Source organism: Nuphar pumila, chromosome 10 (genome assembly GCF_984573655.1).
Source record: "Nuphar pumila chromosome 10, dmNupPumi1.hap1.1, whole genome shotgun sequence".
NCBI lineage: Eukaryota > Viridiplantae > Streptophyta > Magnoliopsida > Nymphaeales > Nymphaeaceae > Nuphar > Nuphar pumila.
This window is the reverse complement of record NC_143258.1, coordinates 42,384,907-42,408,324: the sequence shown is the minus strand read 5'-3', so window position 1 is coordinate 42,408,324 and position 23,418 is coordinate 42,384,907. Positions and strand designations below refer to the sequence as shown.

General features: G+C 36.1%; 1 protein-coding gene across 1 annotated transcript; it reads right to left on the bottom strand.

Moving 5' to 3' along the window:
* Nucleotides 1–15,587: 15,587 nt before the first annotated feature.
* On the bottom strand, nucleotides 15,588–21,098 carry LOC149826748 (polygalacturonase At1g48100-like). The gene is made up of 7 exons (XM_090018373.1): nucleotides 20,706–21,098; nucleotides 17,277–17,783; nucleotides 17,024–17,191; nucleotides 16,892–16,936; nucleotides 16,591–16,798; nucleotides 16,440–16,521; nucleotides 15,588–16,089 (listed from the first exon to the last, which is right to left on the bottom strand). The coding sequence occupies exons 1-7, from the start codon at nucleotides 21,096–21,098 to the stop codon at nucleotides 15,588–15,590; spliced, it is 1,905 nt and encodes a 634-aa protein (XP_089874499.1).
* Between the last annotated feature and the right edge of the window lie 2,320 nt (nucleotides 21,099–23,418).

Genomic DNA, 23,418 nt, shown 5'->3' with positions numbered 1-23,418 from the left:
GGAAGTGACACTTGTGGGCGTGGGGTGTCCCTTGTGTCCCCGACATTAGATGTGGAGGTCTAATGTTCTGAAGGTGATTCGGTCAAGGGCTAAGTTGGGACCCAGTAATAAAATACAATTGTGTGCTAAGCTATCCTGGGAACCTAACTTGACCTCGGGGTTTATACTCGTTTGGTATATCCGCGGGCAACGGTAATTAAAAAGAGAAACTTAAAGCTATATGCATTTAATAGGACATGCATAAGGAAACAAAAGACTTAATGGAAGATAATAAAATGATTCATGCATTGCACAAAAGACATGCATTTTCTTGTTTTGCATTAGAGCATGCATACTTTAATGGTTTTCTTAATCATTACATGATGGTAAGTGTTGAATGTTTATTTCTGGTTGCATGCTGAAGTTTTAGTACATGCTACTGCTTTACCGTCTCTGCATGTTTAGTAATTATGATTGTTGCATGAATAAATTCCCTAACTGCTAGAAACTGTCTTGTATGTATTTTCCCTCAATTGTTGCATGACATCTTATCTTAACCTCTTGCCTCACTTGTTTCATTTAGAAGTAGTTGTGCTCAGGATTTCGATTCTGACACCCTACTTCATTGGTTTTTCGCAGGAACAGGTGATCCGTGAAGTTGACGGCTACTGTGAGGGCGCAGGAGTCACAATGAGTTTTGACAGTTTCCTTTGTGGACAGAGTGACTCTTTATTTTGGTTTTTCAGTCTAGTGTTCTTGTTATTTTCTTATTGTCATTAGGGGTTACATTACTTTCTGTTGAGTCAAACACTTTATTTTGAGATTAGTTCTTAATTCATGAATAAAGGTATTGGTTAGTTTATGGATGTTAATTGCAAGTTCTTTTGTGGTTTGTGGCTATCCAGTTGGAATTGAAACTGTGAGGACCCCAGGTCTCTGGGAAGTTTTCCGCATTGTTTTAAAAGAAAAAAAAATCCGCATTTTCTAAGGGGATAAGTTGGGGTCGTTACAATCACTCTCCCTATTGCAGCCATCTAACTATAGAGTAAGTAGTTGTTGTCCGTTAGTGAATTATGCCCAATCTAACAACCTTTGCGGAAACAATGTCTCATCTAGGTCTGGATACTAACTTAGTCTATATTTACCCATACCTTATTCAACATTAGCCCTTATGAGCCTTAGCCCTCTAGAAGCTTTGTTGAATTCATAGCAAATCGATTAAGGGGGCTACCTAAGCCCGTAGTGAGCACCTTCCCTCCCTACTTTTCTCATTTCCTTATTTTATTTCATTTTTTGTTTTCGTAATTGGTTTGCCTAACATGTCATACTTTGTTTATGTTTTTCTTGGTTTTCTCAAGCTTTGGTGGTTTCTAGCACATCAAAGGCTCGCTTTTCCATTTTAGGGGCCCAAAAAGAGGTATGGATCATCGAATATGCAAAGAACCAAGAAACAAAGTGGAGGTTTTATCAGAGTTGATCCCTTGCCATTTATGGAGGAAAAGCAATCAACTTGTAGGCCCAACACCCACATTTAAAAAAAAAACTATTTTTAAAGTCTTGTTTATGCTTTTAAAACCAATTTGATGCAAATTCCCATTTATCCACACTAATCCACAGATCAGCATGTTTAGTTTAGTAAAAACCATCCATTGGATCATGTTTTTTTGGTGTGTGTATTGATCTAGTAGTCGAACCAAGCCCTCATAATGGTATTAAAGGGTAGCAAAAACATACTAGGTGGGGTTAAGGAGAAGTAGATGACAAAAATTGAGAAAGCACCATCCTTGGAGTATGACTTGGGTATCCAATAAGGCAGTTCATCATCTCCCAGAATGTAGCAGCTATAAACGGACCAATATTTGCACTAGTTAGCCCAATTAGCAAAAGTCAAGTACCTATCGTTAGGTGTCTAGTGTAGTGTAAAGGATTATTCAGAAAGCCATGCTTAGCCTTTATAAAGTTTTCCTATCCAACAATCACCATAACCAGCACATAAGAGACGCTTCCATTGGTGAGCAAAGCCATGTTGAATAAGCATAGTGATTGGATACCCACTATAGACACCCCAATTTTAACAGGGTTGTCATTTACCAAAAATCATATTTCAAAAGCCAGTTGTCTCTAGCCTTTTATGAAGTTGTCATGCCCCAACACTGACCTATGGTCCATCTCAAGGTGTGACTATCAGGTTGTTCATTTCTGTTGTTAGGTTTTAAATATACCCAATAAATCTCTGTAAAATAAATAAGAAAAATGAACATTTACATAGCATTGGTAAAACTCCATTTATTAACTTAAAACTTTTTTTACAAACTCTAATACAAGCTAAAATACAATTATAAGACAAATTACAAGGTCTTTTTAGTGCATGAAACTACAAGCTAATGACTCAACTATAGACTAAGACGCTTGGCTCCATGGTTGATATCCTCGTCGCAGTATCCTTTAAACGTCTATCAAACTTGTCACTCTAAAAGCAAGAATCCACTAATGAGCTATAATGCTCAGTAAGCAACTATACTATCTCAATAATTAGGATAAAAAAGACAATGTAATAGATCTTAAATCACTTTTGCAAATTCATGAGACTCGCTTTCCCAAAAAGCATTGCACATAAAGTGAGTAAAATAGATCTCAAGACACTTGTCAACTGTCTGTACCATTTCATAAAATTTTCTTTTCAAATGAAGTACAATTACACACTTATTTCATTAAGCTTTTTACAAAACAATTTCTTTTAGGTCCTATTTACATTCTTATCGAAGATCTGAAGGGTGATAAATCCTAATTTTATTTGGGTTGATAAAATCCCTATATATTTCAAATGGGCTGATAACACTAGCAGTGGCAGGCTACACTACCCATTGGATATTCGATTGGGACAAAGATCCTGCATCCCTTTTAAAAATTCAAATGAGCCACTCACTGGTGAGGAATTCCGCCTTCTCCATTGACTACGTCAAAGGGCCACTTGATTTCTTAGGATTAAGTCAACTGGGTTGATAAATCTCAATGACAAGCCAAATGGGCCGATTACCCTTTTCAAAAGGACCCGTAGACTTCAATAAGGTCCATTTGGCCAGTAGTCCAATTACACTTATGTGAACAGACATTTTAAATCACAAGTATTTTGATTCAATAAGAAATATTCTTTTTGAACCAAATATTTTCAAATCATTTTAAATAAAACTTTCATTTTGTTTTCAATGCTGATTTTGATTTTCGGAACAACACTTCCAAATAGACTCAAAGATGGAAATATTAAACCAACCAAGACATTTGCATTGAATTAAAATGTCAATCAAATCCATAAGTGTTGTAGTTAATTACTTATAAAGCAATTTAGCAAAACCTAATGACTTCTAAAAATAATTTTGAAATAGTTTATCTTGGAAGAAGTTACTAATTTTTATTTAATAAACAGTAAAACCTTGTGGTTTATAAAAAACAGTGATTTAAGCATGATATAGAAGCTGAATATCAATTATTGGTCTTATCATATTAATAAATAATCAACTACTTAAGCAAACATTAGCTTTTAAAACATGTAAAGCAGAAGTAATCCAAATTTAGAAGCTTTGGCTAAAATCAGCTACATAAAAGGAAATTTATATATAACAGGATTAACTGCAATTATAACCATTATGAAACTCATTCAGAAAAAATCTAACTTAAACATGGCACTATGAGAGTCAAGAAAATAAATAATGATCAACTAAATCCTAATTATCCAAGTATAATTTCTTTTCAAAACTCATTCAAGGAAAATGTCCTTATTTATGGAAAGGCGTACTTCATATTTGTAAATCTAAATTAACAAAATTCCTAGCCTCTAACTATTAAAACAATAATTAACTAGATATTACACTACATCCTTTTTTGGTGATCTTTTTTTTTTGTCTGAAAGCTGAGATACCCTCTACAACTTTTCTTTTTGGTGTTGTGCTAGAAAAAAATTCTAAAACCCCCAAACTCGCACCATAATCTTGAAAGTGTTGTAGGATCGATGCAACAAGCACTAGAGGGGGGGGGGTGAATAATACTTTTAATCTTCATCTTTGAATTTTTAAGGAATTTGAATACTGCAAAGCAATCACACACAAAGAACACAAGAATTTTATCCTGGTTCAGTCTTCCAGACCTATATCCAAACCCCAAGCAAAACTCTCTTAAGATTTCCACTATCATACTTGTGTCACCACAAGTTCAAACAGACCAAAATCGGTCTCACTTTCAGCAACAACCCTACTGAAAGCAAACTTCTCCTTTAAACCAAGGAGACACTTCTCTTTTATAAAAAAATTGAAATAACCAACTTACAATCAATGTACGAGCATTTCTTATGAATGCAAATAGAGTGGAATAGGCTTTTAAAGTTGCTGAAATACTCAACTCATAATTTCACTAACTCACAAAAGGAATTAGAGTGAAAAACCAGAGTGAAAATACTCAGTGAGTGAGAAAACAAATACTTGAATGAATATGAGTGAAAAACAAAGAATTTGATCTTTCAAATCAATGTAATTTGATTCAATTCGATTATTTTGAGTGTAGATCACACTCTTATTTATAGCTGAGGAATTCTATACGTTGGAGGTACGAAAGGGTATCAAAACAGTCAATTTTAAATGGTCAAATCATTTAAAAACTTGAAAAAACGTACCTTTAAAAAGTTTCAGAAAATAACTATATTAGTCGACTGGAATAGTTATTAGTCGACTGAAATCAAATATTAGCAGACTAATAGTTAAAGTTAGTCGACTACTGTGTCTAGTCGAACAAATTTAAATTTTGGTTTTTAAAACTCAATCGACTAAAGAAAAGTTAGTTGACTGATGAAAATCATCAGTAGACTGAAAAAACTTTCAGTTGACTCCTGCTAAATTTTTTAGAAATTGAACATTCTGTCCGATCGACTAAGAGTCGATTAGTCGACTAATTAGAAAGTTGATATTTTGCTTTGAAAACTGGCACAAAAAAAATCGGTTGACTGATGAGTCTATTGGTCAACTGATAAACCTGAAAATGTAGGTAAAAAGCTTTCTAAAATGATTTTTGCCAAGGGTTCTTTTAGAAAAGTTTTTCTTAAGTATTTTTAAATGAAATGCAAGTAAGATATGCAATCAAAGTAAGGCGCTTACAAGAATCTAAGACTTTTAAAGAGATTTATATTTGCACACTTTTCTTTATAGATTCTTCGATTCTTTTAATCTTTCTTCATTGCCTTAGCTGAAACTCAGTTGTTCCAATTGTTCATCATCAAAATCTTATATTTGAATTATCGTGTACAACTTCCTTGTCTTAATAAATCTGGCCTAGGATTTTTGGACTGCACCTAATCTGTTTTAAACAAATTTCGGTCCAGATGCCATCTCTATCTTTGGGGGTCATCTACCTAAACATTTTTTTTTGTTTTATAGTTAAGATGTATATATATATGACTTTTTTCCTGTTTTTGTTACTTTGGCCTCGGGATATGTGTCTCAATCAGAGGATTAGACCCTAGAACCTAGAAAAGACCCAGTCTTTTCATGCCCACGGGCCCCATATTTTGGTAGTTCGATATCATTTTCTAGTGAGACTTGCTCCATTTAAAATCTTGCTTATTCTGGAATGTTTCTTTTGTTAGGAAGTTTTTGAAAACTTCTCCATTTATTTCAAATTGGTTCCCAAACAGGAAAAACTGGTTCAGAAAGTTTCTAGTTTTTCAGCTCAACAATGTTTGATATTTTGATCGGATATCCAGGACCTGGTGACATATCAGTAAAAAATTTGTTTATGCTGACTCCCGACACATGCCTTCATTTTCTATTTTGGGAGGATTTTATGAAAACCAATATTTTTGCCTCAAAATTGCTCACCAAAGCAGAAAATATAGGTTCAAGTCATGTATTTTCCTTACTTGGTGAGGTTTTAACGTCATAACTTTATTGTTTGGCCTGTAATTTTCATAAAATTTGAGGTGTTGGAAAGCTAGCAGTGTCTAGTTTTTAGTTTTTTATGTGTTTTAACTTATAAACATTGGTTTCTATGCTATTTTTTGGCATTTGGCTTAGGTTTGAAACCCTAAATTAGTTTGATTTATGTGCATCTTGTTTAGTATAGCTTTTCCTTGATTTGTTTGTTAGAACTTAGAAAATCTTTGTTGGAGAATTTCTTAGCACATAGTCTCTTAGGAAAATTTGAACTTGTTTATGAGCTATTTTTTGGCATTTGGCTTAGGATAGAAACCCTAAATTAGTTGCATTTATGTGCATCCGGTTTAGTATAGCTTTTCTTTGATTTGTTTGTTAGAACTTAGAAAACCCTTGTTGAAGAATTTCTTGGCACATAGTCTCTTAGGAAAATTTGCTCCTCCAACAAGTTAGGGAAATTAGCTTACTTGGGACATTGCTCGCACCATGTTTGTTTCGTCTCTTTGGATCTATTTTTCCTAGGAAATTTCTTATAGAGCCCTCTCTTGTGTGTAGGGATATTTTTAATACCCAATCGAGTCCTATTATTTGGATCTTCAAATATTTGCACCATATCGGGAATAAAAGTTTGGGTATATTGGTGATGGAACCCCAGAGTTAGATACTTTGATTGTGTATAAAGAACTAAAGTTCGGGTATATTGTGAAAGGACCTTAAGGAGAAACCACACCCATTAGAACCCATTTAAAGAGGCTTCACATATCTATGGAGTTCAAAAAGACCTAGGAAGGTGGTCTTCCAAAAAATTGGATTTGTGTGTTGGTTGCTCTTGTTTGGATTCTTGTGTACTTCTGTAACCCAGACCAGATGGCCAAGAATTCAAAGAAGAATACCCAATCAGATCCTTCCAAGAATTCTAGATAAGCCAAAATGGATCCAGGGTCTACCAATATAAACTAGAAATAAGTCTGAAACCAACAACCAGAATCTAAATTGGCCCACCACTAGGGGTTTCACAAAATCTCAAGGACAACAAATCCTTGAGTTACCAAAAAATTTGGAAAATCAAGAACTTGAGATGTCTCAACCTAAAGACGATAATCTATACAATCAATTAGAAGACCCTGAGATAAACGAGGAGGATGAGGATGGAGAGATCCAATTGATCCTTTGTGCTCTGGACAAGGGGAAAAAGGTTCTCTAAGCCATAATGGTTAGGTCCACCTACTAGGACTTATAATACAAAAATGATGCTCTGAGACTCATGATCCAAGAAATGTAGCAACATTTGGCAGAAAATGAAATTTGGGCTAAGACCATTCATTATTAGTAGCATAGGCCAAGTCACCATAGTATGTCAATTAGACAGGGTCTACTCAGCTATCGTCAAGTGGATCTAGTCCCTCGAGTAAAAACCAAAGTCGTTCCTGAAATGATACGAAGGATCAGGTTTACATGTTAGAACACAAATTAAGGTTTGTTAATCATCAAATTAGAAGTGTCAAGGGAGAGAGGAGACCCTATGAGATTCAAGACTTCATCTTGGGCATAAGCGATGAACCCGTGAGCATTGTTCTGCCAAATTTTTTCAAGGTTAGTAGGGTTGGGACCCTAGAAACATACATTGCTATCTTTGTAGATATTTGTGGGAGTAATAAAAGCAATGACTGAATCTTAATTAGGTGGTTCCCCAAAATCATAGAAGGAGATGATCTAGCTTGGTTCTCCACTCTAGACATCTACCAAATCAGGGAATTTAAGACCCTGATAAACATATTCATTAAGAGGTTCATATACAAAATTGATGCATTGTCCATCATTAGCCATCTTTATGTCTTAAAACAAAGAAAAAATGAGGATGTCTAGGACTTCATAAATCAGTAGAGGGAGGCCTATCATAAAATGAAAGATTTCAAAAGAGAGTCTTGTACACTCAACATCATTGTTAGGATCCAAACTTTCAAGTAGGATGATCCTATTAATTTTGGCAAACTGGACATGAGGCATGTATCCAAAGGGGCACACACTGCAAGCATGAGGGATATACAACGTTAGAGAGAGGGAGTCACGTCTCCTAGTCGGCTACACTAAAAAGCGTGAGGTGGATGGGGAGTCAACGACAAGGGAGAGAGAAAAGGCATTCCCTTTGGGTTGATGACAGACATAGAAGAGAGGCGAGGGAGAAATATGTTCCCTCATAGCACAAGAATACGAACTAAAAATGAAGTTTAGAAAAATCTTTAAATGTACTTCATTAAAAAATTACTTAAGTTAGGTATATCTATTTATATATTCACAAGAGGCGAGAAAGTAAGTATAAACACAATCTCACCCTGAATGAGATTCCAAGGGGCATCCCACCATAGTCCCAGCCTGGGTAGGACTCTAGGTTGGGATGAACTTCTGATAAATCGTATAAAGTCCCAACTTCATTAGAATAGGTTGGATAGATCATGGACTGACCAGATCCAATATTGGGTCAGACCTGGAGTAGAAAAGTGTTTGTAATAATCCACCCCTCTCAAACACGCCTTGTCCTCAAGGCAAAAACTCTAGGTACTGGGCCGCCAGTCAATATTCATCTTCCCAGGTCCTTTTGTCTACTCCTCTTACGGTCTATTAGACCAACACTTATGTGACCAAGCAACCATCCTTCCTCTGTCTCATCTTCCTCATAATCCTAGATGGTTGAGATGAGGTATCTCTGAAATCGAGCAAGACCAAACGTCTGTCAAGCCACTCTTGTAATAATAAAAATAAATAAAATAAATGTGAATAATCATAATATTTACGTAAGATTACATAAGTTTGGATCTAGGGATGACCCAAAATTGAGAAGTTTGATATAAACCAGAGATGGAATTGTATAAACTCAAGAAAATTGATCTAAGCAGGATTCTAATTGACCGAAACCTCAAAAAACTTGTTTAACGGTAAGCAGGTTGGATACGTAGATTTAGACCTCAATCCAAACAACCCAAACCCAAAAGGGCATTACAAAAGAAAGAAAAGAAAAAGAGCCATTATGAAAAGAAAAAAGGAAAAGGAAGGGAATAAAGAAGAAAATGAGGGGCGTTTGTTGATGATATTCATGTGAATGTTTTGCGTGAATGCATGTATACTTTCAAAGTGAATTTGATTTGTACTCAAATGATTATTTCAAATGCAAGATTTTGATATTCGTGCTTGATATTTGCAAGTATGACAAATGATGTTTGATGTGTATGATGCATGTTTGAAAAGCCTAAATTTATTGGGTATTGATCCATATGATTATTTCACATATGAAATTATACTATTCGTGTTTTAAAACTTACAAGTATGGCAAATACGATCTATGCACGAGGTACATGATCGAATAGCATGAATTGATGATTATTGACCCATTTAATTGTTTGTTATATGAAAACTCTGCTATTTGTGCCCTTAAAACTTGCAAGTGTGCCAAGTATGAGCAATGCAATAGGTACATAATCGAACAACATGAATTTAATGGATATTGACCCGTGTTTGTTCGCATGTTTAAATTTATGCTATTCGAGGTTGAAATGTGCATGTGTGTCAAATATGATATGATGAATGAAGCACATGAATTGATGGATATTGACCAAAGTACTTGCTTTGCTGTAATAAATTTTTACTATTCATGTTTTAGTTTGTAATTATTGTAAATGTGATATGCATAATTAAATAACATGAAATTTATGGGTATTGATCCGAGTGCAACTACTGATGTGATGGATACCTAGCATGTATATTTACTTTGTTAAATGACATGCTTTGAGAAAAAAGTTCTCAAAAATTAAGAAAAGTTATACTAAATTGTCACACTCTAAAAGATGGGGTGATATTAGTTTATACTATTGAGGTCGAGCAAGTGAGTCAAATATGAATCTGCGCTACACCAACCCCATAGGAATTAATGAACCTGTCGAATGTGGACTAAGGTAGTCTCGTCAGGTCAAATGTGAACATTTCCCTTACCATGGTGGTTTAAGGGGACTTTATAATCAGATACACATGATGGAGGTAGAGCTATAATTGTATGTCGATAGTAGTGCACATATGATATTCCAGATTAAAGGATGATGTAATGATGTGTCCAAGACTCTGGAGTGATTCACTTGTTCTCTAGGGGTTAAAATGTGAAAACTATAAATTGTCCGAATAAAAACTCTCTAGGAGGTATGAGTACTTATAGTGAGTTGGGTATGGTATTCCGGGCTAACAAGATAAACTTAATGTGTAATGTTTGCAAGCATATCATGAAATGTAAAAGAAATTTATTTGAAAGAAAAGAAAAATAATCATGCATAAGATAAGTTATGAAATATAGATAATTGTATGCTTTGAAATATATATTCATAAGTGTATGCATGAAATATATGTATATATAATTATATGTATAAATTACATGTAAATATAATTGTATGCTTGAATGACATGTGAGCACAATTGTATACTTGAATGACATGTGAGTATAATTGTATGCTTGAATGATATGTACGCATAAAGGTATGTGTGCATTGTATGGTTGATATACACATAAAGGCATGTGTAAACAATTTATTATTGTATGCATAAAAGTATGTGTAAATTGTATAGTTATCTGCATATAAGGGTATGCATGATTTGTATGCTTACATCATCATATGATGATGTAATGGTTATGTAAGTTAAATCATAATCATTGTGTTTGTTTCTAGAGACCTAGTATGGGTCTGCAGAATTGTGCTAAGACATGATGTGCCTCACGCTCCGTACTTTATGTTTTTAAAATCTACATGTGTAGGCAGGCAAATGTTGCAGCACACAGAGACTTCGAGGTTTTGAGAACAGACTGAATTGGATCACTTATGTCATTTTCATTTTGGGTTGTAAACTCTAAAATTTCATTTATAAAATAAATAAAATTATTTTGATACGTTGAGTTGGGTGATATCTCTCGATTAAAGCATCATTTAGGTGAGACACATCTAAATGTTGTGGCTTGCATGCCAAAGACTTTGTTGGATGTCATGAAATATTAATATCAGCAATTACTTACTAGTTTGAGAGAAAAATGTCAAAAAAATGAGTGAGTGAGGCAAAGATTGTGTATGTTTCACACAGAGAGGAAAAAAATGAGCTCCCTACTTCTGATCCTACAACCCCTAGCGTAGCATCAGAAGTAGGAAGTTGATGTTAGTAGTAGTGTCGTGGGTACAAAAAGAAGAGGATGGGGAGAAAGATGAGTAGAAATGAGTTTTTTAAGAGGTAGAGCTAGAGGCTCAATTAGGAGCTTTTTTCTTCCTAGGACCTTCCTTGGGGTGCAACCCGATATTCGTACAAATTTGACTCCTCAGTATTTAGTCAAATAGGTGAATGTCACAGTTGGAAGATGACTTTATGATGCTTGCATTCTTTTAAATGCGGTAATTCATTTCATTTTCAGGCCATGACATATGCCATAACCAATATTGGGCATGAATAGAAGATGTCTTCATATTATGTTTTGAGAGAAAAGATTTTAGATAATAATGTCAATAAAGTGAAGGCTTGTTGTGATGAGATGAGGTAGTTAGGAAGAGAGACTAGGTGTAACATCATGGAAGATGGGTGGATAAACAGAAAGTTGAGAACTTTGATAATTTTTTTTATTTATTACCCTAAAAGAATCATGTTTTTAAAATCAATTGATTTGTCTGATACGCCAAAAACAATAAATGTATTATTGAGGGTTTTTGAACAAGTTATGACAGATGTCCAGCCTCAAAACATTGTATAGTTAATTACTAATAATAAAATGAATTATAGGGCAGTAGGTAAAGAACTAGCAAAAAATTATGAATCATTATTTTGGACCCCGTGTACTGCCCATTGGATAGACCTCATGCTTGAGAACATTAGCAACATGGATAAAATACGACAAACAGTTGAATGCTGCAAAGAAATTACAAAATTTATTTATACTAATGTATGGGTTTTGAACTTAATGAAGAAGTATATTAATGGTGCTATGTTGATTTGCAGCACAATTACTAAATTTGGTATGAATTTTTTGACACTACAGAGTCTTGTAAAAAATAAGTGTACTTAAAAAGATGTTTTGTTTAGATGAGTGAAATGAATATCCTCATTCTCAAAAAAGAAAGCCAAGAGAAATTGTAGATATTGTATTTAGAAGTGAATTTTGGGATTCATGTGTTAAGTTATTGAGAATAAGTATACATTTGGTTATGATGCTTTGATTGGTTGACAACAAATACAGACTAGGTATGAGTTATCTCTGTGAGGTCATGGATAAGGCAAAAAAAGTCATTAGAGATAATTTAAATGAAAAAAAAATATTGTATTTGTCTATATGAAACATCATTGACCATAGGTGTACTGGGCAACTTCATTAATATCTTTATGATGCAATGTATTATTTAAATCTTGTATTTAAATACTCTCCTACATTTATGATGGATAGAGAAGTCAACAAAGGTCTCTTGGATTGCATTGAAAATTTGAACCCTCATTATAGAATTCAAGATCAAATTCATCAGAAAATAAAAATTTATGACAATGCATTATACGATATGAGAAGACCTACAACAATGTGAAACAATACCACGATGCGCCTAGATAATTTATTTACCTATTTTAATTTTAATTTCATATTGTTATTTAGTTATGATGTTTTGTTTGATTATATGATTTGCATCAATTATTAGGTTATTGATTTTTCATTTTCTTGTTTTTTCAAACATGTGGTGGATTAGGTTTAAAAGTGATGTTCCAAACCTAAGAGCTTTTGTTAGTCACATCCTAAGTCAAACATGCAATGCTAGTGGATATGAAAGAAATCAAACCGTCTTTGAGCAACAAAAAAATATATTAGAGCACAAAAAGCTCTCTGACCTCGTGTATGTTTGATACAACCTCCGACTGAGGCAAAGGTAATTTTAAAATTATAAAGTTTATTTGTCATATCCATATGTCATTTAATATTTTTTTATGCATATAAAACTCATATTTGTCATATCCATTGAAAATAAGATGCGAGAGAATCGTTTACGGTGGTTTGGACATATTCGGCGAAGGCCTAATGATGCTCCAGTTAGAAGGTTGGAGAAATGGGAAAATATATTAGTTAAAAGAGGTCGGGGTAGGCCTAGGAAGACTTGGATGGAGATGATAGAAAAAGATATGAATGCTTTGAACCTCACCGAGGACATGGCATTGGATAGAAATGATTGGAGGAAAAGGATTCATGTGGAAGACCCCAAATGAATTTCTTTTTTGGTTCATATCGCTGACCCCAATGGTTTTGGGATGAAGGCGTAGTTGTTGTTGTTGTTGTTGTTGTTGTTGTTGTATAAAACTCAACTAATTTTAAATTTTCATGTTATCTTTTTAGACAAATACAAAATTTGTCATCAAAGTAAAACAAAGAACAGTTTGATCACATCATTTCAAAGAACTTCGATGTATTAGATGAATGGGTTTAAGAAGAAGCTAGCCTCTTGAATGAAGAAAACATTCAATGGATAAACATGGAGGGAGCTCAGGACGTAGATAAGGAAAACCCCACGTAGCAAAGGTAATTTTAAAATTATAAAGTTTATTTGTCATATCCATATGTCATTTAATATTTTTTTATGCATATAAAACTCAACTAATTTTAAATTTTCATGTTATCTTTTTAGACAAATACAAAATTTGTCATCAAAGTAAAACAAAGAACAGTTTGATCACATCATTTCAAAGAACTTCGATGTATTAGATGAATGGGTTTAAGAAGAAGCTAGCCTCTTGAATGAAGAAAACATTCAATGGATAAACATGGAGGGAGCTCAGGACGTAGATAAGGAAAACCCCACGTATATTGAAAATAATTTGATTGTCGAAGGAGGAAAAGAAGAAGATGAAGAACAATAAACAGATAATGATTATTGATAGTATAATTCTTCAAAACTTGGTTATGTATTATAATTTGTAATTGTTAAGTATTCATAAACTTGGTTTTTCAACTTTTTGATGAATCTTGTGGCATGTTCTTCATTCAAGATATTATTGTTTTGCATTCTTCTTGTGAGATTTGATGATGTGTCATGTAGTTCATAAAGACATAAATGCTTCACATGTGATTTTATGGTTGCATTTTTGTGCATTTTTGTGCATTTCATCATTGTTTTTGTGTTGTGATTTTTTAGAATCTTTTCTATTTTTTTTTATTTTTTATGATTTTTTTTCAAAATTTTTTATTTTTTATGATACATACTATCTTATTTTGAGCCTGAACGGGTTATGATACGATACATACAACCTTGGTTTTGATACCTTAATCAGACTCACTTTTTGACTCAGGATCAAGATGACCTGCTGCCCCAATGTGTGATTTTTCCCTAAATAAAGTTGGCAGAAAATTTTGACTAATCAACTATTTCCTTTCCTTTTTATGTATATCCCAAATGTTCACCAAGGTTGGACTTGGTGACTTCGATTGGATCTTGTCGACCTTGGTCATGCTTGCCTAACCTTTTGAATGGCTTGTATCCCATACTCAGGATCATGGGCATATAAAACTCCTGAGATATGAGTCATTAATACGACCTGCCAACTTGTTGAATCGAGGCCTCTCGGAGCAATCCACAACTTTCTCTTTGAATTGGTTCCCGGAAGTCGATATGGTAGTTAGGGATAAAGTTTTCTCCTTTTCTCAAACTGATAGTATATCCGTTTTCTTGTTGGACTTAGGGATCAAAGGTTGGGCCAATCTAATGGTGATCATCAGCAAAGATAACAATTATTTGTCACCTAATGAGATTTGATGCATTGGTGGTAAGTTGATGGGACATCTTTCAGGTTATGAAACCAAAGTCTCCCTGACATGTTATAAAGATGCAGGGATGTCAGGATCTTGTGAGAAATGGAGCCGACTCCTACATCCAAAATGATGGTCCTTAAAGTCATGGTCTATTTCTATTATACCCACTTATTTGGATCTTATGATTGCCTAACTCAGACAGGGTAATGTCCAACTTTTTTAAAACAATGTGGGATTCTTCTAGGTAATTGGGAATAGAAAACCCTTTAATTTGGATGATGATACTTGGTGTGGGATTCAATTTAGATTTTCTGAAAAGTAGTTGGGAACAATTGGTTTTTTAGTTTGGTGATCTTAAACATTAGTTCAATTTTTTACCATCACCCCACAAACATAGTAGTCAAATCTTTTAGGATCTGTTTGGAATCTAGAAACTGGGATAGAAGTTAATGCATTTGGCAAAAACTTAGTCAAACTACCACCTGGTGGCTGTTTAGAAACTGGTAGCTGGGTTGGGAGTTAATGCATTTGGGATAGGAAGTGGCATTGTATTTGCACTAAAGCATGGAATCGACAGCTACCACCCCTAGGAGATGGTAGCTGCCAAATCCAAGATTTGGCAGCTGTCACTTCTATCCCAGCTACTAGTTTCCAAACAGAGACAATTATCAACTCCATCGATTGGTAAACTACAGGCAATATTACCCTAAAATTTCAGAAAAAAACTTTTTTTTTAAAAGTTTTCTCTGAAATTTTAAGGTTAAAATTTTGAGGCGTTACAGCTAAACATTTGCGTATGTTTCTTTTTATTAGTAGGACTAGGATTTTACACCAGAATGGAAGCTCATAACTTACATATTCATAAAGTATAACTATATAGTATCAGTCCATAAAATTGTTCAGCAGCTTTCCATTGAACTCTCTATGGTTCTTACAGGAAGGCCTTCTAGTAAACATGAAACAGGGGGGATCGTGAGAGTTTGCGTCTCACCATAAACATTCCAGCAGAATGGATCCTGTAATATTTCACCCTGGGCAGGCAGGAGCTCAATATCTGCTAATGTTATGTTGGCACATGGAGCAGAGTCACTGCAAGCAAATCGCATTGGTGGGCTACGGATATCGTAAGTGCCTTTTATATTTCGGTAAGCGATGTCTGATACGAGCACAGATGATGTCTTGTTAGCACACTTCTTGCTAAGACAGTAGTATTGATTTATTATAATAGGGTTCCTGACTTTGTCCATAACTACATTTCTGAAAGATACGGCCGAAACTGCACCACTACCTCCTTGCCATGTCTTGATCCTTAGGCCATTATCTGAATGTTTGATGATGGCATCATTTACGGTTATGTTTGAGACGCAAGCATGTGAATTGTGATTACCCAGGCTTCCAATGCTGAAGAGTTCAATATGAATTGAATTTTGTTAGTGGAATGTCATACATGAGAAGAGCAGTGGAAAAAGAAACCAAGTATTAGTTCCATTTTAAATGGTCATTGCCTATTCAACAATGAGAATTTGAGATTCAAATGTTTACTTGTGGGAGAGTGCTAAACAATTGAAAACATATTTTAAACATAAAAAGCCAACAGTGACAAAAAAAGTTTTTGAACTACAAGTCTACAAGATTATGTTGATCTTTCCTCGTGGAAAAGTTCCATAATGTTGTAAAATTCTTTGAGATAATCCTTTCTGTTGTTGCATAATTTTTAAAGAATAATTAGCATTTCTAATCCGAGGATCTACCTGATTCCATGGCTAGGTCCGCATGTGACATTTTGTATATCAACATTTGAACATCCTGCTCCAATTGACACGCAATCATCCCCTGAGAGAGTTCGACGATGTAAGTTGAGAACCAAGGATGAGGTTGGAGAACTTTTGAAGACAAGCTTACCGCAGGCTATTACTGAGTTGTAAATTCCCACAGACTGTGTGTTAGCGACATGAATCCCATCTGTGTTTGGACTTAAAGCTGGTGAACTAATTGAAATGGTGTCAATAATAACGTAAGTGCAGCTATCGAATCGCAAATGAAACTGAGGGCTGTTGATTATCTTCACTCCTCTCACTGTGAAATTCGAGCTTTCGAAGAACCGAATGGCCTGTACCATAAGAAATAAAAACAGGATTGTTATCGCATTCAATCAGCTCTCTGTATTGACTGAAGTCCCCTGATCGAGCGATGGGATTCTTACAATAGGACTATCACAAGGTCCAGGTAATGTGGTTCCATTAACACCCTGCAGGCATCATAAACAAATTGATCAACCCATTGATATTTGAGTGTTTTCATATCAAAGTGGCTAGATAGTGTAGAGGTATCATACTCTGTGTGGTTTGCAGGGAAGGCTCCACCATTTTTCACCTCTTCCATCTATTGTCCCCTGTCCCCCAAGTGTCATGTCATGCATTCTATAGAACACAAGCCATTGTTTTTTGCTACTCTTTTCAGGCCAAGAATCTGGGCCATCTGGTGGAGTCATCACACCGTCAACCTTAGAAGACGAAGAAACAAATGAGAATTCAGAAGAATTACTAAGAGCTCTATATAATTAGCCATTTCATTGAACTCGCACCCACCTGAAATACAAGTCCCTCTCGGCAAGGACCAGAGAATATGCTGGGGTAAATCAGGAAAGTGTGACCAGCAGGAACAAGTAAAATGGCTGATTTTACTTGGCATGCTGCTTCCCAGGCTAACTTGAACGCCTCAGTGTCATTGGTGACAGAATCTCCAATGGCACCAAAGGACCTTACATCATGAATGCAGGGAGAGTGAGAAGAGATGCCGCCACAGACTGCACTGGTAGGCTGTGGTGCAGCACTAGGGGGCTGGGGTGGAGGGTAATAAGGTGCACCGCTAGGGGGCTTATATGGAGAGTAAGATGGTACAGAACTAGGGGGTTGGGATGGAGAAGCAGAGTGGGGTCCACCATGAAAATGCCAATGTTTGCTTCGATGATGAGTTCTACCTTGAGGACATGGAAAGAGGATGAAGGAAATGAGGAAAACAAGTGAGATGATTGTAGTAGTCCTCATGGTTACTAAGCTGTGGAATGCAGTATCATTAATACAGTAATATAGTTGCTGCAATAAACCTAAAGGTTGAAATAATTCAAAATGAAAGGACCAGCTTCAGGATGGTATAGTTCGAGTCTTCAAGACTACAGAATGAGAATATTTAGGGGTAACATGTGTACCAGGATAAACTGACACCTTCAAAGGCTGGGATTGTTGTTTGTGATTGTTTTGTTGTCAGGTGACTTGGCAGAAGCCCATTTATATAGTACATCTATCTTAGTGGCTGTTGCTTTTAGTTACCATATAAGCAATCCCCACTTTTTTGAGGGAAGAAACCGACCAATTCCATTCAAGCATGACTTTTGGTGTGTGGCGTGTAAGGGTGGCAAAATCCGACTCGACCCGCCAATCCACTTCTTAGCTGGGTTAGGGTTTGGCTTAAACAGGTTTATGTCGTAAACGGGTCAACCCGCCAAACCTGTTTATTAAACGGGTTGTGTTCGTGTTAGGGGTATGCCAACCCGCCAACCCATTTGACCCGTTTAATAAACAGGTTAGGCGGGCGGGTCAACCCGTTTAATTATTTATGTTTATCTTGATGATTGTAAGACAACTTGGTGGATATGTTTGTAGCATGGTTGTAACTTGTAAGACAGTTATGTTGATGTTGTCTTTATGTTTATGATTTTACGTTGATGTTGGTAGTACAATTCCATATTGAGATTTGCAGAAAAAAAAAGTATAATATGTATTTTTTTTGTGTTATTCGGGTTAGACAGGTTATTCGGGTTACTGGGGTCGGTTATCGTGTCTATGTTATCGGGTCGACCCATTTAATAAACGGGTCGCCATGTCGTGTCAACCCGACCCATTTATTAAACGGGTTAACCTTATCGTGTTAGGTTACCCATTTAATAAATGGGTCGTGTTCATGTTTGCCACATCTGACCCGTTTAATAAATGGGTCGTGTTAGTGTTGAGGTATTCTGACCCGCCAACCAGACCCACCAACCCGCCGACCCCACCCTATTGCCACCCCTAGTGGCGTGTGCACAATTCTGAATTTCAATTCAGGAGAAAAGAGAGGTTCATGGCAGTAACATATGATGATGTTCTCTCTCTAGACTAACATTACTTTTCTTTTATTTGTTTAGTACTCTCTTTCTCTCTCTCTAGGCTAACATTATTTTTTTTATTTGTTTAGCAACTTGGCAATACAGCTACAAACAATTGATGATATGTGATCATGATCAGGTAGACCAGATGGTAGTGGACATGGGCGGCACAGGATTCAACTTAAGGCTGTGATAAATCGACACCACAATGAATGGACTTTGGAAAGCAAGTACTTGTGTGCTTTCGGCAGTAGCTATTATTAATGTGAAGGGGTAACTTTTAGTTGTCAATTATCTTATCATGCGGATGAGATTGCTTTCAACTCAGCAAACCCCCCATATTAACATTAAATTTGGCTTCTTATAGATAAAACCATAATTTGGCATGCGTTAAAATTCTCTCTCTCTCTCTCTCTCTCTAGACTGGACTCACACATGCACCATCTTTGGTTGCTCCCTTGATTTTCAAATGTTTTTGTTGAATGTTTTGTAGAACTGCAACATTGTCCCTTAAGCCGATCAAATACACCAGATTAATTGGTTTTGATGTGTAACCCTGTTAAGAGACTTGATAAGGAACAGAAAAAGAATGTGATACTTCTTTCATTCAGCTAATTTTGAACTGCTAATTTAAATCCTACGATATCCTTGGATTATCAAGGAAAAGAGTAACAGAAATCAGTTCCCAGAATCGCTCCATCCGAGAATCATGTCCAGGATAGCATTTTGAGAGTTACCATTTTGACACTCCCCCTCAAGTTGGTGCTCCTATGTCGATGAGGGCCAACTTGCGTGTTAGGTGACCGAATTGCTCTTGTCCAAGGGACTTGGTAAAAATATCGGCAATTTGATCCTTTGATCATACGAAGGTAGTGCAAATCTCTCCTGTTTGAATTTTTTCTCTAATGAGATGACAATCTATCTCAATATGTTTGGTCCGTTTATGAAAGACTGGATTTGTTGCTATGTGCATTGCTGCTTGATTGTCGCAACATAGATTTATTGGTTCTTTATGTCCAATGCCCAATTCTTTAAGCAAATACCGGATCCATGTTAATTCGCAACATGCTGATGCCATTGCTCTATACTCTGCTTCGGCTGATGATTTTGATACTGTGGTCTGCTTCTTAGTCTTCCATGATATGGGGCTTTTATCAATCATAACACAGTAACCCGTAGTGGATCGCCGAGTCATTGGGCAAGAAGCCCAATCAGAGTCAGAAAAACCTGTTACATTGACCTTGCTTTGTGATGACAGCATGATTCCGTGTGATATGGTTCCCTTTAAGTATTTGAGGAGTCTGTACATTGCATCTTGGTGGGGAATCCTTGGCTCATTCATAAATTGGCTCAAAATATGGACTGAGTGAACTATATCTGGTCGTGTAATGGTCAAATAAATGAGTTTCCCTACTATTCTTTTGTACGATGTAGGATCTTTGAGAATTTCTCCACTTTCATTATCGAGTTTCAAATTTTGCTCCATGGGAAACTCACATGGTTTTACTCCTGTATATCCAACACTTTCTAAGATGCTGAGTGTATATTTTCTTTGGGAAAGAAAGATGCCATCCTTGGATTTGGTAACTTCAATTCCTAGAAAATATTTGAGCTTGCCCAGGTCCTTTAATCGAAAATGCTCATTGATGAGTTCTTTTAGCTGTGATATTCTCTGCAACTCATCTCCTGCAATGATGATGTCATCGACGTAGATAACTAGGAAAATCCTTCCACTGGCTGTGATTTTTGAGAATAGGGAATAATCGGCTTTGGATTGGAGGAATCCCACACTGACGAGAAAATCTGAAAGCTTGGCAAACTAGTTTCGTGAAGATTGCTTGAGCCCATATATGGATTTATTTAGTCGACATACAACATTCTCCCCCTGTCGACTATAGCCTGGTGGAAGAGTCATATAGACTTCTTCTTGAAGGTCTCCATGCAAGAAGGCATTGTTGACATCAACCTGGTAAAGATGCCAATTAAAGATAGCAGCAAGTGCTAGAATACAACGAATGGTGGTGACCTTAGCCACATGAGCAAATGTTTCGTTGTAGTCAATCCCTTCTGTTTGTGTATAGCCCTTGGCGACGAGGTGTGCCTTATAGCGTTCAATAGATCCATCAGAGTGATACTTGATCTTGTAGACCCATTTGCATCCAATGGGATGTTTGCCGAGAGGTAAATTCATGAGGGTCCAAGTATTGCTTTCTTCTAATGCTCGAATCACAGCTTGCATGGCGTTTTGCCACTTCTCATCTTGCATGGCTTGGTGGAAGGTGGATGGCTCAAAATCCTTAATTAGGTTAGTGAGAAAACAATGGTGTTTTGAAGAGTACCTATGATCATCCAAACGTGAAACAATTGGATAACGTGTTCCTTTTTGTTTGTAGGGAACAACACTCTTGTGATTGTTGTTGGATTCGGGTAAAAGAGCAAGGCAACAGTAATCCTTGAGATGTGAAGGTGGGTAATGGTGTCGTGTAGATCGACGAACGGGTTGTATTGAGGTTGGAGAATGGGTAGGGTCGGTCGCAGGCTCAAAATTTATAGGTTGGATTGGAGGTTCGATGGATATATGGCTTTGGTTGGTATTAATGCCTGTATTTGGATATGGATTGGAAGCAATTTGTTCATCGAAGGGTAAGGGGAAAACAATATGAGATTCATCCATTTGGGACCCATTATTTTCTTGGTATGGAAAATTGTTTTCATAAAAACGAACATCTCGGCTGGTAAAAACGATGTGGTTTTCTAAGTCATATAATTTGTATGCATTTTGGCCAAATGGATAACCTATAATATACATTTTCGGGCTCTTTTATCAAACTTATTGATTTTATGGATATTGTGAGCATAGCAAAGACAACCAAAAACACGGAGATGTTCATATTTTGGAGGACGATTATATAAAACTTCATAAGGAACCTTGTTTGAAATCGCATTAGTTGGTAAACGGTTGAGAAGAAAAGTTGCAGTCATGATACTTTCTCCCCAAAACTTAGTAGATAGGCCGCTTTGAAAAAGAAGAGCATGTGCAATGTTCAAAAGATCGCGATGTTTGCGTTCTACTACTCCATTTTGTTGGGGTGTGGCAACGCAACTATGTTGACGTTCTATCCCCATTTCATTTAAAAACAACTGCATTTCTTGTGAAAAAAACTCAGTCCCATTATCACTTCGTATTTTCTTGATTCGTACTCCAAATTGATTTTCAATAAGGTTCACAAATTTTTTAATGATGGAAAATGTTTCATCTTTGTACTTTAATAAATAAACCCAAACGGCTCTTGAAAAATCGTCAGCGATTGTTAGGAAATAATGGGCACCATTAAGGGATGCGGTCTTATATCCTCCCCATACGTCACAATGAATCAAATCAAACACTTTAGAGGTAGAAACTCCACTGTTGGGAAAAGGAAGTCTAGAATCTTTAGCTAGATGGCAAGCATGACAATTGTCTATGTGCTTAAAATGTTCAATGAAATTAGTACCAAGTAGAGAAGTGGTTCTAGAATTTGATGGGTGTCCGAGACGACAATGCCATAAATTGGACTTATCAATGATGGAAGAATTGATGATTTGATCGGCTTGCTCAAGGATATATAGGTCACCTTGCAATTTACCCGTTCCAATCATAGTCGTCGAGTGTTGGTCCTGCAAGGTACAAGAAACATTATTAAATATTGCTTCACATTTGGAGTCATCACACAACTTGGGTATGGAAATAAGGTTGAATTGGAATTCTGGTACACATAGGACATCTTTGAGGATGAGAGTGGGAGTGATAGTTACGGTTCCTGTGTAGGTGACATTGGCACGGGTTCCATTAGGGAGACCGACGGATGGATGAAGGGATTTTTTTGGTGACTCTATCATTGTCAAGTTATTGCATATGTGATCGGTGGCTCCGGTGTCCAAAATCCAAAGTTTGTTTGAAGAAACAAGACAACAAGACAAGTTTAGGTTCATACCTGATATGTTCGCAAGTGGTTCGGTTTTACCTTGGTTTGCCTTGGACATGAGTTCAACAATTTGCTTGAGTAGTTCGGGACTCACTTGATTTGTGTTAGGCTCACTTATGCTCTGGTTTGTGTTTGCAGATGTAGTGGCATTCACCTTAGGCCTTGAATGAGCATTAGAAAAATTCGTCCTACTTGGGAACCCTACCAAAAAATAACACTTGGCCTTTATGTGTCCCAATTTACCACAATGTTCACATTTCATTCGAGGTTTCACTCGTCCTCGTCCTTGATGTTCTCTGTAACTGTTTGGCAAAGAAATATTGGCAGCAATAGATTTCGTTACTGGTGTCACCACGCTCAGTTCTTTATGTCTTTCTTCCTGTATAAGAAGAGAATAGGCTTTGGCCGTAGTAGGTAATGGCTCCATCAATAGAATTTGGCTTCGAACTTAATTATAACTTTCACTCAACCCCATTAGGAATTGGATTAGTTGATCACGTTGTTGCAATTCATACACTTTCTTCATAGCACCGCAAACACATACGGGCAAGGATGTGTAAGAAGCAAGTTCGTCCCATAATGCTTTGATCTTGTTGTAATATACGGCAATCGACTGTTGCC